Consider the following 14262-nt stretch of genomic DNA (forward strand, 5'->3'; position numbering starts at 1 on the left):
TATCTGCTTTGTTTTTGTCTATGTATGCTTAAAAAGAAGGCATAACTTGAACTATACTAAATAATTCCCAGTCCATTCTCTCCATAATGTTGGCAGCAATGTCTACAACTGTTGGTATTTTCAAAATAAATGCTATCCAGGTCCTTTTAGTAAGGACTGATTAGTAGACCACTTCCAGAGGTTGTGTTTTTGTTTTCACATAAATCGTTTGAGCTCCTTGCCTTTGATGCGACCCTCTTCAACCATTTGCTGAACTCTGCATTCATACCTCTGTTTATATTAGTGCTGGTTGTTCAAGAAGAGTTTGCCATCTCTTCTCCCCACATGTCAAGCAGATCCAAAATTTCAGTAAGGAGCCAGGAAATATGTGACCCATAGCTGGTATAAGTCTGCCATTATATCAGTTGTATCCGGCCAAGGAATAAAGCCCTGGGACTGTGAAACCACAAATAAACTGTTCCTGACCATTATTAAAATACGTATGTCAAATTAATTAAGCAGTAGGTAAATAGAAATGTTGGTCCTAAGGGTAAAGAAAAGCAGCATGGGAGGATTTCTGAGCGAGTTTGAAAAGATATATATCCACACAATCTAATTCTTCATGAATTTATATCAAAAGGAACTTAGGAACTTAGCCTACTTTCAGAGTTCTCACTATCAGTTAAGTAATAGAATCAGCTAGATACAATTTTAAAATAGCTGTTTATTTTAGTATCATCAGCACTACTTTTATTTCAGTAACAGATTTGTGTTAGCAATTTTCAAAGGTCTTAACTTAAAATGTGTGTAACATTTGGAAAGAATTCAGAAGAAGGCAATAAAAATGGTTAAAGGAATGGGGCACATGACTTATGAGGAGAGGCTGAGGGAACTTGAATTATTTAATCTGCAGAAGAGAAGTCTGAAGGGGATTTGATAGCATCCTTGAACTAACCCAAAGGGGGATCCAAAGAGGATGAAGCTAAATTGTTCTCAGTGGTGGCAGATGACAGGACAAGGAGCAATGGTCTCAAGTTGAAGCAAGGAAAGTTTAGGCTAAATATTAGGAAGAATTTTCTTACTAGGAGAGTGGTGAAGCACTGGAACAGGTTGCCTAGACAGATTGTGGAATCTCCATCCTCAGAGGTTTTTAAGCCCCAAGTTGACAGAGCCCTGTCTGGGATAATCTACTTGGGGATAGTCCTACTGTAAGCATGGGGTTGGACTAGATGACTTCCTGAGGTCCCTTCCAACCTTCACTTTTTATGATTCTGTGTCACACCTAGTATGCACAAACAAAAGCACATGCAAAGTATTGTAGTACTAAATAGGTAAACATCGAAAGAAAGAAAGGAAGAAAGAAAAATATTTTTCCTTGTGATCATTTCTATTTAAATGAATGGGAATGTGTGTAATTAAGCAAAAGACTAAGTAAGCATGAGCTCTTTTCAGGACTAGAAATTAAATTGGAATACCAATGAACTCAGTACCAAAAAATCACTTGATCACTTCAAAAAGGCCAGATTTCATTCCCAGTCTTTGGTTTGTTATCTTTGTCTTGCATGATCCCTGTGCCTAGATGACTTTCATTTCAGTACCAAGATCACATAATTCCTCTCACAATGGGTTTCCATACCTATTGCATCTGAAACATATCTGCATCAATGTTGATATATTATGGTTTGCATAGACCTGCCACCACTTCTATTCAGCATACATTTTGAAAGACAAACTGTTTTTCTTCCTTTCTCAGACACTACCAATAATAATAACTGTCTCAGAGCCCAAATTATTTTTATTGTGCTTGTGCTACTCCACCTCTACTTCTTAATTCAATTATAGTTTGGAAATCCCATGAGCCTTCAAAGATTTATACAGGTATAACACAGGCCATAGTTTTTGACCAATAGGTTTATGTTGATGTGTGATGTGAACAATAGCATTTAACATACATTTGGATGATGGGGGCTGTTCAGGACAGAGTGGGAGAGAAAAGATCAACAAAGTGAACTGGATTAATTTAACCTGGAAACAACTGATAGCAAATATGAAATTGTATATGTCCTTTTCCCCACTCCCCACCACCATTTTTGTCATGATTAATCATTGTATTTTTATTTATAAAGTCTCTCTCAACCCTATCCTTACAGCTTTGCCCCCCTAAACATAACATTTTTCTTAAAATAAAAGCTATCATTTATACTAATTTGTGGTAATATTACTGTAGTATTTTCCTTCAACCCAGGAGAAAAATCATTCTTATGTTATGGTTGGGCATATACTTGGTATCTTTAATATATATACAAAACCAGTATTTTTTCCAGTTAGATAACTACGTGAGAGACAGGTGCTCCTAATCCTGGAGGATCGACACTATCTTTCTAACGAAACTTATGCCCCCCCCACCCCCCGCAGTTAAAAGGTTATAAACTGTTCTAGAATACAAAAGTGTTTCTAGTTTTGAAGGTTGCAATAACTTATTGGAAGGATTGCAAGTTTAGAAGTAAAACTATTGTAACCACTGTAATCACATAGTGCTTTGGGAAATTGTTTTCTGATTGGTTAAAATTGAATTCATGCGACTAGCCAATGGAGCATCGGTATTTGAGGTTGACCAATTAGGAAGAAGAAGTACACGAAATGACGTAAACAAGAACTCGTAGCAAATAAGAATGAAGAGCACAGAAGGCACCGATTTGCATAGGTCCCCTATAAATAGAGGGGGAGTTGGCCGTGCGCTTCACTACTGTTCTTAAGTTGCTTTGAGAACAAGAGTTTAACAACATGCCTGAGCCCGCCAAGTCCGCTCCCGCCCCCAAGAAGGGCTCCAAGAAAGCGGTCACCAAGACGCAGAAGAAGGGCGACAAGAAGCGCAAGAAGAGCCGCAAGGAGAGCTACTCCATCTATGTGTACAAGGTGCTGAAGCAGGTGCACCCGGACACCGGCATCTCGTCCAAGGCCATGGGCATCATGAACTCCTTCGTCAACGACATCTTCGAGCGCATCGCCGGCGAGGCCTCCCGCCTGGCGCACTACAACAAGCGCTCCACCATCACGTCCCGGGAGATCCAGACCGCCGTGCGCCTGCTGCTGCCCGGGGAGCTAGCCAAGCACGCCGTGTCCGAGGGCACCAAGGCTGTCACCAAGTACACCAGCTCCAAGTAAACGGGCTCGAGCCGCTTTACACTAGAACCCAAAGGCTCTTTTAAGAGCCACCCACATTTTCAGTAAAGGAGCTTTATTGCTGTGTTATTTCTATATTCATGGGGCAAAGGGTATGTACAAAAACTTTTTTTTTAATCCTTAACTTAAGGCTGTGCTTTTCTGTGCACGTGGCACCAGCTAAATCCAAGAAAAGAGAAATCAAAGTATTCCATGCTTTTAAAAGAGAAATTAGACTTTCCATATTTAATCACATAGTCTTAACTGTCAAGTGAATGCTAGAGAACAGTCAAGTGAACAAAAGTTTAGAGTACCTGAAAAGTAATCAAATTGTCAAGTTCTTTTCATAGTTTCATAGATGTTAGAGTCGGAAGGGACCTATGAGATCATTGAGTCCGACACCCTGCCCTGGGCAGGAGTGAGTGCTGGGGTCAGATGACCACAGCCAGGTATCTATACAATCTCCCTTTTAAACACCCCCAAGGTAGGGAACAGCGCCAGCTCCCTTGGAAGCTTATTCCATATTTCGGCAACCCTCACCGTAAATAATTTTTTCCTGATGTCCAATCTGAATTTGCTCTCTTCCAGTTTCCTTGGTTACCTTGTAAGTCTTTCGAGACTTTTTGTTGAACTTCTTGGGTTGTTCAGGTGACCCGGTCACTGATCATGGGAGTCTATTGCTCTACAGACTACCCATGTTTAAGCTCCGTGTCTTATCTTATTCTCATCACTTCCTGAAAATCACAGCTGCTAAGTAGAAAATAGCCAGCCTTCTCACTGAACACGAGTCCTTCCATTTGCTTCCAGTAGTCCTAGTACTAACCAAGCAGAGAGGAAAGGTTTGAACACAGCGTAACCACAGCTTTATCGAGTCGCGTTTTGTTCAGTTGAATGCTGCCATTCAGAAACCGCGCCTGGAGCCCCACCATTAAAACCAGGCAACTTGTAGTGACCCTGAAACTTTGAGGGGTATTGCTCTTCCTTGACCTGTCATGAGTGTCCCCAGTCCAGCTGAACCTCTTGTGCTCTGATATATTTCTCCCCCCCACCCTTAATATTGCGGGGACAATGATGGCACTGAGGTATGAGCACCGTATTCTCCCCTTTGTGAAGGCGAGTGTGCCATGTACTACATCCTTTAGATAATCCGGGTGACAGCAAAACTCGTCTCCTTTTGAAATGCGACCTAGGCGGAAATAGAAACCGGTCAGGAGCCTGCATTCCCAGGGCACGGCCAGCTCATCTGCACCCCCGACTGTTGTACGCGAACGAGTGATGATAAAACATAACGTTACCTAATCAATCTGTACAATTAGCGCTTGATTTCAAATGATTGTGAACAGAGCGCCCCGGAGGGTTAGACACAGGACGGCAGTCTGACCAATCCCTGCGCAGCGCGGGCTTTTCAAAGTTTCCAACTGTTTGAATGCCATTTCCAGCCGCCAGTCAGCAGCTGGAACGCTTCTCCCTGTGCCCTCACTGCCCGGCCCCCGCCCCGAGGACGTGGGGCCAACACAAGCGAACAGCAAGTTCAGCTGTTGCAGCCCCACCACGACTGGCAGAAGCCAGATCCCGTTTTGCAAATCACCATTTGCTTGCTGTTGTTTTGGAAAATTTATAGCCTTGACTGTCACTCGCAACCGCGGGAGCGCACGGCGGCACTGGGACCTGGCAGACCCCAGAGGCAAAACCAGGCTAGGCTTGTTTTAAATGTGCGCTACGTATAGACTCACCACCTCGCCCCGGGCACTACGGGGCCAGCGGTATATGTTACTGGTGCTGTGGGCAACAGTATTTCAGCTCCTTTTATGAAAGAGTGGGTGGCTCTTAAAAGAGCCGTTGGGTTTGCATGAATAATTTCAGAAGCCACTTTACTTCTTCTTGGGCGCCGCCTTCTTGGCCTTGGCTGCCTTGGGCTTGCTGGGCTTGGGCTTGGCAGCCTTGGGCTTCACCGCCTTGGCCTTGGCCGGGCTCTTGGCGGCCCGCTTGGGCTTGGCCGCCTTGGCCTTCTTGGGGCTCTTGGCCGCGCTCTTCTTGGCCGCGGCGGCCGCCGGCTTCTTGGCTTTCTTGGGGCTCTTCTTCACGGCCGCCGCCTTCTTGGGCTTCTTGGCCGCGCTGGCGGGCTTCTTGGCCGCTGTCTTCTTGGGCTTGGCTGCAGTTGTCTTCTTCTTGGTTGCTTTCTCCTTGGTTTCACCCGGTTTCTTATTCAACTTGAAAGACCCCGAGGCGCCGGTGCCCTTGGTCTGCACCAGAGTGCCCTTGTTCACCAGGCTCCGGAGCCCCAGCTTGATGCGACTGTTGTTCTTTTCCACATCGTAGCCACCGGCTGCCAGGGTTTTTTTCAGCGCGGCGAGGGACAGCCCCTTGCGCTCCTTGGAGGCGGACACGGCCTGGGTGATCAGCTCGGTCACGCTGGGCCCCGCGGGCTTGCGGGCCTTGGAGGCACCCGCCGCCTTCTTCGCTTTCTTGGCGGAGGCTTTCGCCCCAGGAGCAGACACAGCAGGAGCGGCAACAGGCGCGGTCTCCGACATAGTGGCGGACGTCCTCAACGAATCAAAAGAAAAACAATTGGGCTACCGCAAGTCAGATGCCTGGTATTTATAGAGACGAGCTGCTCCGTGATTGGTGCGTTACAGAGCCCGCCCAGCTGCAAGGCAGAAGGGACTCTTCTCTCCGCTCAGTTTGTGTTTCTTAGGAGTCAAAAAAGTGTATTTTTAAAAGAATAGATCCGGTGGAATCACCCCATTTTAAATCAGGATGAAGAAGAAAGACTGCTTTTTCATCCGGTAAAGTTTCCCGGCTGGGAAATAAAAGGCGAGTTAAAAAAGAGTGAATAAACGCTGAGTCCTGGACCTGGAGAGACCTCGGGAAATAGAAACTTTTGTTTTTCCTTCCAAATAAAAACTTCATAGTGCAAAAAAATACCACCAAAGCCACCAAATCTTATTCTTTAAAGGGTCTCATTTAAATCACAGCTGAAAACCAGGCTTTTGAACCCCTCTTTTCATCACAAAATGATTTCAAAGGGAAGGAAGTAACACAAATTCGTCCCAAAGCGTTGAATATGGATTAGAAATTAGCCTCTTTGACCAAAATCCTTTACCTCTTAAAACAATGTAATTAAGCGAAATTCGTGCCTGTTGTAACAGCACAGTGTGCAATTTAAAGTCCTGTGAGGACCAGTTTGTGTCCCGGGAAGAAATGTTATTATCACGTACAGTTTGTTACTTTGTGTACAATGCAGAGAGTGTTGGTTACATAGTGCTGTGCTGCAGAAAGGGCGATTGTCCTCGTTAAAAGATAACGTTTTCATAACTTTATGTGGAAGAAATGCTAGCGAGGTTTTCCTGTTAACTAAGAAGAAAACAATATTTACTGATACCACATTATGTTTTTGATCGCATCTGTACCCTGTGTGGGAAATTATGAGTCATTGTCTAAAACGGGCATGGCTGTTTCTAAGGACTTCCCATGCTTGTCTACTAAAAACTTTGTCACTGCTATTTCTGGGTACTTTTTAGGAATAAAATACTCTTGGAGTAAAGGATCCCTACATCACTCAAAAAAAAGGTTAAATAGAAAGTTTAATCACACAAAGCTACTGTTTTTAGTCATTTTTAAGCACATTCCTGCGTTAGCACAAGACGGAAAGGCTTTATAATGAAGCTTTATAATCCGAAAGGGACCAACACTACATTAGAATATTTCGTGTCATCTCATGACATTTCTTTAGATGATGAAATTGGAGTCAGTAATAGTTAAGCTACACCCCATAATAAAAGATGACTCAAATTATATGAATGAATGACTTTCCTTCCTAATATTGTGTTTCCCTATGGTAGTAAATCCACTTTTATATTGATGAAAGCATAATTTAAAGGACTTTTTATTTTACCAGTGAGTCTTTTTTTTCCTTCTGTACCACTACTGAACACATTAACCTGGGTCACATGCACCATATAATAATCATTACTAGAGACGTCTCATGGTAATAATATCCCATTGACCACGCAGTGGTATCTTCAGCCACCCCACAGATCTGAGTTTATCCAGATTCCAGAACACAAGCAATAATGACAGCACCACCTGATAAATGCACTTGAAACAGGCTATTTTAGAAGGTGTTTAATGAGGTGGAAAATACCAGGGGGGGTGTTTTAAAAATAAAAATATACCATTTCGGGTGTTTGGTTTAATAAAGTGGCCCAATCATTTTCGGAAACTAGTTCTGTAGCTTAAAATGAATGAGTGATGAGGTACAGTTTGCACCTTGTCACGGATATTCAGTTTCCTGGTCAAGAGAATACATGTACTTTATCGCATACAGGGGTGTCGGGTGTTGGTCTGAGGACACAGGCAGACAAGGTGCTTTCGGTAAATCAGGTATCTTTTATAAGACCAAGTCAAATACTTGGAAAAATTCTTCCATGCACAAACGCCCTCTGTCAGGTTCAGAAACTGCCTGCAGATGATATATAGGCATCTATCATGTATGTACCCATCACTCAGGCTTTTCCACCCCATTTCATGTTTTTCTACATGCTACGCAACACTACGTCTGTCTTCTTCTGACATGTTCAATTTTTGCAGACATAGGGAGGAAGCATTAATACCTCCAATTACTTCTGTCCTTTCTCTTCCTCTCAAAAGCTCATTACCGAACATGCTGATGAAGGGTAAAACTGGCAAATGTCCCACTGTTACTATCAGAAAAAGAACCCTTCCTTTTCTAAGCATGACATTCAGCTCTTCCCTGTGACATGGTGGGTAGCTCTGAAAAGAGTCGTTGGGTTCTGTTTATCAGTTGACAAGACAGATCCTGCCTTTTCGAGGCTGGGTTTACTTGGCCTTGGCCTTGTGGCTCTCGGTCTTCTTGGGCAGCAGCACGGCCTGGATGTTGGGCAGGACGCTGCCCTTGCGCGATCGTCACTTTGCCCAGCAGCTTGTTGAGCTCCTCGTCGTTTCAGATAGCCAGCTGCAGGTGGCAGGAGATGATGCGCGTCTTCTTGTTGTCGCGCGCCGCGTTGCCCGCCAGCTCCAGGATCTCGGCCGTCAGGTACTCCAGCACGGCCGCCAGGTAGACCGGGGCCCCAGCCCCCACCCGCTCTGCGTAGTGGCCCTTCCGCAGCAAGCGGTAAACACGGCCCACCGGGAACTGCAGCCCGGCCCCCGAGGAGCGAGACTTGGCCGCGGCCCGACATCGGGACTCTGCTAGAACCCAGCACCGCCCAAACCAGCGCAGACACCGCAGAACCCCGCCCCCCGCCCTGCCCTTTTATCCTTTTTCCCGGACTGGGACAGCGAATTGTGATTGGCTAATCAAACGCCCTTGCTCTGTACAACCAATGGCGATGCGGATCTAAATCTGACCAATGGCGAGGCAGGAGCGCCTTTCATTCCCTGTCCCTCTTCACTTTTCAAAGACAGCCCCGACCCTTTCCTTTCAGCTCTTTCTACTGTTTCTTGACGTTTTCTCTTCTAGCACGTACTTCAACATTTTCCAACAGCTGCATGTGAAAAATCCCTCTGTCTCTAAAGAGACTACTACTTACAGATATCTAATCACATTTAAAGAATGACCCACTCCATTTAAATCCAAAAGGGAAAGAATTGCTTTATCCAATCCAATCCTATCTGAATCTTACCCACAGATCGTTGCTTGCCTTCAATGTTCTGCCTGTCCCACAGACAAGGAGTAATGATGATTTTGCAGTGTCCTACTGAAAGAACCAAGGGTTGCCAGACAGTTACAGAGGTGCTTTCAGGAAAGGCAAGGTTAAAAGGGGAGAGGGAAAAAGACACTATATCCAAATATGCACACTCGAAATGTCTCCATATCTTCAAAAGGGAAGAGGGAAAAGAGACTATCCACATATGCACAGTCAAAATGTTTCTGTATCATCAAGTGAAAATATTACACTGTAACTCAGAAAGAAGAAAAAACATTTTTCCTCTGAAAATAGTAACAGTTCCACTGTCTTCAGGAGTGGAAATGGTTTTATTTAGCTTCAGCTAAAATATCCAGAAACTAAATTAAAAAAATCAAGTAGTATTTGAAAAGTTGAATGTTAAATAAGGGATATTAAAAATACCCTTGCACTGGTGAAATGCAGGAGAAAATGTAAAGTATCACACAGAATATGAACATTTTATTCTGGAAACAAATTTTTCAGATTCAATATTGAATTAAGTCAAGTATTACCTAAGCGTTATTCTTTAGGATATTTTGGAGCAGATTATGCTACTGGTAGTCTAGTTGAAAAAGTTTATTTTAAAAGTAGATTGATCACCTTCAATGGGATTTCTCCCAATTTCTCCCTATCACAAAAGAGAACAGGTTTAAGACCACTGTGGCAGCAACCAACCATTTTACCTCAAATCACTTAGAAGGATCTGACCAGGATATGGGAGCCATCACTACACCTCCCTGAGTATGGATATGTATATACTTAGAGCTATTTCATAAGGAGCGGGAGACTTCTTCCCAACCCTGCAACAGCAGCCATTACATTCAGTTAGGTGAGAACAAACTGAGAATATTTAAAGTGTAGCAAAACAAGCTCCACCACTAACACCCTTCATCCCAGGTTGAAGACGGAGCAGCTTTGCTACATTTGTATTGTCCCTAGCCTATCCAGACATAAGTATTAGAGTCTATCAGCTGCTGTTCGCTCTGGATCAGCAGCTCCCCTTTTGAAATGTCCTCATTTTTCAAATGGCTCCAAATATATGTGCATCCATACCCCTGCTTTCAGTATGTCCCATCTCACCATAGATAACAAATGCTCACCTGAATTTAAATTGTAAGCTAGCTTGGATATGCGTATCATCTCAGGACAACATAGAGTCACATAACTACGAATACTGAACAAACCAAAACCTGCAGTGATCTTTGGGAAAGATGTTGCTCTGGGCTTAGCATAACTGGAACATGACCTGACTGAAACCTCTGTGTGCCCCTAGCATATATACTTGAAATAATAATGATTTGTAGTTTCTTCCAGGCCTGAAAGCTATTCAGTTAGTTTGGACAGGAATCCTAGAGGGGTGGAAGAAGGTAGCCTGTACTCTAAATAGATCCGTAAATTAAATTTGCCGTGGAAATCTCAAAGCAGAAAGTAACACACACAATGAAACCACCTTCAGAATTAAATCAAAGCTCTAATTAGATTTATTCCCACCCCTGTCTCTCTATAAATTGAAACTAAAGGGAGTCAAGAACTATGCTCTTATCAAGACCATGTTTCCTCCAGCCAGGAATCAGTAATAAAATTAAAGGGGAATATTGCATGTGTTGCTTAAAACATAGATGATGATGATGATGAGTTTATTACCAACTATCACATATGAAGCAGTAAACTGAGATTGGGGTCCTTCCTTCCTATTTCCTTTAATACCAAAAGCAATGTCCCCCACTCTTCCACTACCACCACCACCCTTAGATGCTAAGCTGCTTACAAATGAGCAAATAGAACCAGTCATCAGACTCCTTCTCCTAACAGAATTTGCAAGTAGTAACTAGTGTCAAATGGGATTTTTTTTCCCCGTTGGAAGGAAAATCCTATTCCCACTAAGCATGAGGCATGACCTCTCTTCTCACAAGCAGACCCACCTTCCATGATCCACACTTCACTCATCTTTTAGACTCTCACCATGTATATTCCTCTGAGCCAATGCATTAAGTCCATTTGCAAGCTGACACTTGAGCCGCCATTTTCTGTGCACTTTTTAAGCAGGGTAATTCACATTTTCACAAATACTTGCAGTGATTGCTTCCAGGAAGAGCTTGTCCTCACTGGAACTTCCAAAGCTTTGAATGCCTGGTCCCTCCTTACTGAACTACCTACCAATGCTTCAACTGAGATCAGGAAAAACATCCAAACTGTTGTTCTAGAAAAGCAGCAGCTAGCGGCAGAATGTTATCAGAAAGTGTTTTTCAGCCTTGAAACTCACTCTAACCCCACAGCCACAAACTTTTGATCATTTTGGTATGCTTCAAAGCATTTTTTACAAGTTTTTTAACATTTTTAAACAGCTGGGGAGACATATCACGGACAAGAAATTTTGATTGGTAATGTACTTTAACTTCTGAATAGTAGGATTGGGAAAAGGGACAGAAATGTGCTATTGTCCAGTGTTTTATCTTGAATTCTAGAATTCATGGCAAGAGACAACTAGAACTCAGGATAGACTTTTTGTTATAGGTACTTCATTTCAATCTAAAAATCAATCAAGTTGGATCAAGTGGAAGAAATATATGCCTACATACACTTTTCATTCAATTTGTAGCTTAACATAAACCAATACAAGAGCTCTCTTTCTAGAAAAGATTTCTATTACCAGGTCACACTGGATTCTGGTCTTTGTATTACACTTTTCATCAAAGGTAGTGTTTCTCTGCCATTTTAGACTAGAGGCACTCCTCAGAAAATGCCAGCTCTGAGTTTATACCTTGTGAATCATGTGTAGGTGTTTGCATCCCTAACTGGTAATATTGAACTGCTACTTTAAAGAACCTCATGGCACACTGGACAAAAAAAAAATAATCATCATCATCATCATCATCATCACCGATCTACAGAAATAAAGTCAAACTTCCTGATTTCAGAATGAGTTTCCTATGTGGAACTTTTAAAATCATGGTGAAAATAACAGTTATCTTTTTCCAAACAAATGGACCCATATATTAGGTAGATGCATTCTCCCTGGAGACCACTCTGGATCACCTGCTTTCCAGGCACAAAGTCAATTTACAAGACCATGTCTATAAATGCTCTTTTAGTATGGGCCATCACACGGCTGTGACCCCACAAAAGAGGTAACCAATTCCCATCCTACTGCACTTGGACAAAAATATCAGTGACCCAATGAGATCTGGCCAATGAAGAGTGGGGGTGGTGGCCATGGTAGCACATTATCTTTTGGCTATTTCTGAAATTTGCTCACCATCCTTCTTCAGCCTTCCTCAACCCACTGCCAGAAATTTTGCACCTAACATGTAAAGGAAGAACAAACAGAAGTCAGAAATAACGTTTTATAGAAACATAAAAAGTGCCAGGCACTTCATAAAATAAGTAGAAGGAAGTAGGCATTTGCCCCAAAGAACCATTTAAGTTTAAAACAAACAGGCAAGGGAGACAGAGTAGCATATAAAGAGGACAAAGAAGGTCAAGCTTTCAAGCTATAGTTCCCAGATCTGAAATTAATCAGCCACCTATGGAGGAATTTTGATTACAACTTCAATGTTACATGCCTGTCATCTCCAAGAAATGTCACCAACTTCCTTTCTCATACTCTACACTCAGCAGAAAAAAATCCTTATTCTCAAAAGGGCTCTGGGCTTTTATTTCTGCCTAAAATAATAGCAACTCTCTCACAGATTCTAAGCAGGTGTAAGTACAATGCTGTCATTACCAGCAGTAGGTTATTCCTGTGAACCTGCTCTTTGAGGAAAAGAACAGTAGAAAAATGACATCTTGAAAGGCATGGGAGGTTAAATAAAGAAATATTATTGCCTAGAAAGACATGTACACAATTTTGAATCTTGCCAGAAAGAAGTGAAGATCCCTGCTGCTGTAATGATTGAGTAAAAAAAGCCTGAAGTAAAAATGGAGGGTGGAATCATCAAAAAGGCTGGAGAACAGTGCAAATATTTTCTAGTAGTGTCTCTCAAGGGACTTAAGCTAGAGGTCACTTTCCCTAGACCTCTGACACTTTGCCAATATTCATCCTCCCAAACCTCCCACTTCTGCTTTCCAATATTCATAAAAAGCACTCCCTCCACTCCACCAACTACTTGCTCATCCCATTTCTTCCCTATTCCTTTCTGATAGGGCAAGAGATGAATCTAAACAAGTAAATAAATAAATACAAATTCAGACATAAAAGGTGTTTTAACCAGAGACTCTGACAATCAAATAATACACTGCCACTGCACTTATCTCTGATCTAGCACCTCCATCAGCAATATGGTCCACTGGAGCACAGCAACAGACTAGGGAATGAGGAAATCAGTATTCTACCATGACTGCCACTGGGCCTACAGACCCCATCACCTCTGTTAGCTTCCCAACCTGAGAAATGGAGACAATTGTTACCTCCTTTGTAAGCTGTATTGTATGTTACAAAAGAAAAGCACAATATAAAAGCTATGTATTAAAAGCATCTGGGGGGTGGAGAGGGGACACATACTACCAAATCACTTCACCTATGCAAAACAAAACAAAAAATCCCAAAAAGGCCCCAAAACAAAACCCACCACAACAAACCAAAGTCACCAGTGCTATGGAATTGTTGTGATGAAAGGGCATGTATGACAGCCTCCTGGCAGAAGAAAATGACTTCCCTTGTTCCAAAATTAATTGTACTAGTTTTACACACCAAGCTTTGTAGCAGAAACCAGCTCCTCTTCCACCCCTTGCAAACAATTCTATAGAACAGACAGGAACACAGCTTATTAAAATTTCACACAAGGGGAAAAAAACTCAGCAAATATCAAACCATTCCAGCCCTACCTACATACTCCCTGGAAAATACTGCAGCCTCTCAAGAATTTAAACCAATAGATCCTGTGAACAAAAGCAGCCCTAAGTGCTTAGAGCCCAAATGCTTATCACTGCAAGCACAGAAGCTGCTGTTAATGTCCCCATCTAGCTTGCTGCACTCCATCTTGCCCACTATCAAGGGTCTGCTATCTTCACTTACATCCCAGTGGCTGCAATCCTATTATTTTTTTCTCCTTCCAATGTCCATCCCCTCCTCCCTACCCTACCCACCAGTTGTATTCCTTCTCCACACCCCCAGGGCCACTATTTATTCTCCTCCTTGATGACATCTGCTACAGGAAGTGGTCCTATAAAGCTTTCTAGCTCCCGCAGTTTCCTTTTAAAGCCCAAGCATGCTTAATTAAATAATTCCTGGTTGGCTTTACTGTTACTATGGCTTGCCTCCTCTTTTCTCACCAGCTCTAGAAGGACTAAGGATACAGAGGTGGCTGCAAGCCTCAGGCCATCACAGAAGAAATGACAGAAGTGGCCTGTCAAAATATACATACACTGAAAGGAAAATAAACATTGAGTCAGGGACTTGCATGGAAGTGAGAAGGACAAACATGGAGAGTAT

General features: G+C 42.7%; 2 protein-coding genes and 1 pseudogene across 2 annotated transcripts; 1 reads left to right on the forward strand and 2 right to left on the reverse strand.

Annotated features, from left to right (window-relative positions):
* Positions 1 to 2745: 2745 nt before the first annotated feature.
* On the forward strand, positions 2746 to 3194 carry LOC149866020 (histone H2B 1/2/3/4/6). Its single transcript, XM_090041046.1, has one exon. The coding sequence runs from the start codon at positions 2764 to 2766 to the stop codon at positions 3142 to 3144; it is 381 nt and encodes a 126-aa protein (XP_089897172.1). The 5' UTR covers positions 2746 to 2763; the 3' UTR covers positions 3145 to 3194.
* A 112-nt stretch (positions 3195 to 3306) lies between these two features.
* On the reverse strand, positions 3307 to 5679 carry LOC149866021 (histone H1.11R-like). Its single transcript, XM_090041047.1, has one exon. It carries the CDS (start codon positions 5670 to 5672, stop codon positions 5013 to 5015), a length of 660 nt encoding a protein of 219 aa, XP_089897173.1. The 5' UTR covers positions 5673 to 5679; the 3' UTR covers positions 3307 to 5012.
* Positions 5680 to 7172: 1493 nt separating this feature from the next.
* On the reverse strand, positions 7173 to 8638 carry LOC149866022 (histone H2A-IV-like; annotated as a pseudogene).
* Positions 8639 to 14262: the final 5624 nt, after the last annotated feature.

Source organism: Crocodylus siamensis, chromosome 4 (assembly GCF_052110815.1).
Source record: "Crocodylus siamensis isolate JL-2025a chromosome 4, ASM5211081v1, whole genome shotgun sequence".
In the NCBI taxonomy this organism is placed as follows: Eukaryota; Metazoa; Chordata; order Crocodylia; family Crocodylidae; genus Crocodylus; species Crocodylus siamensis.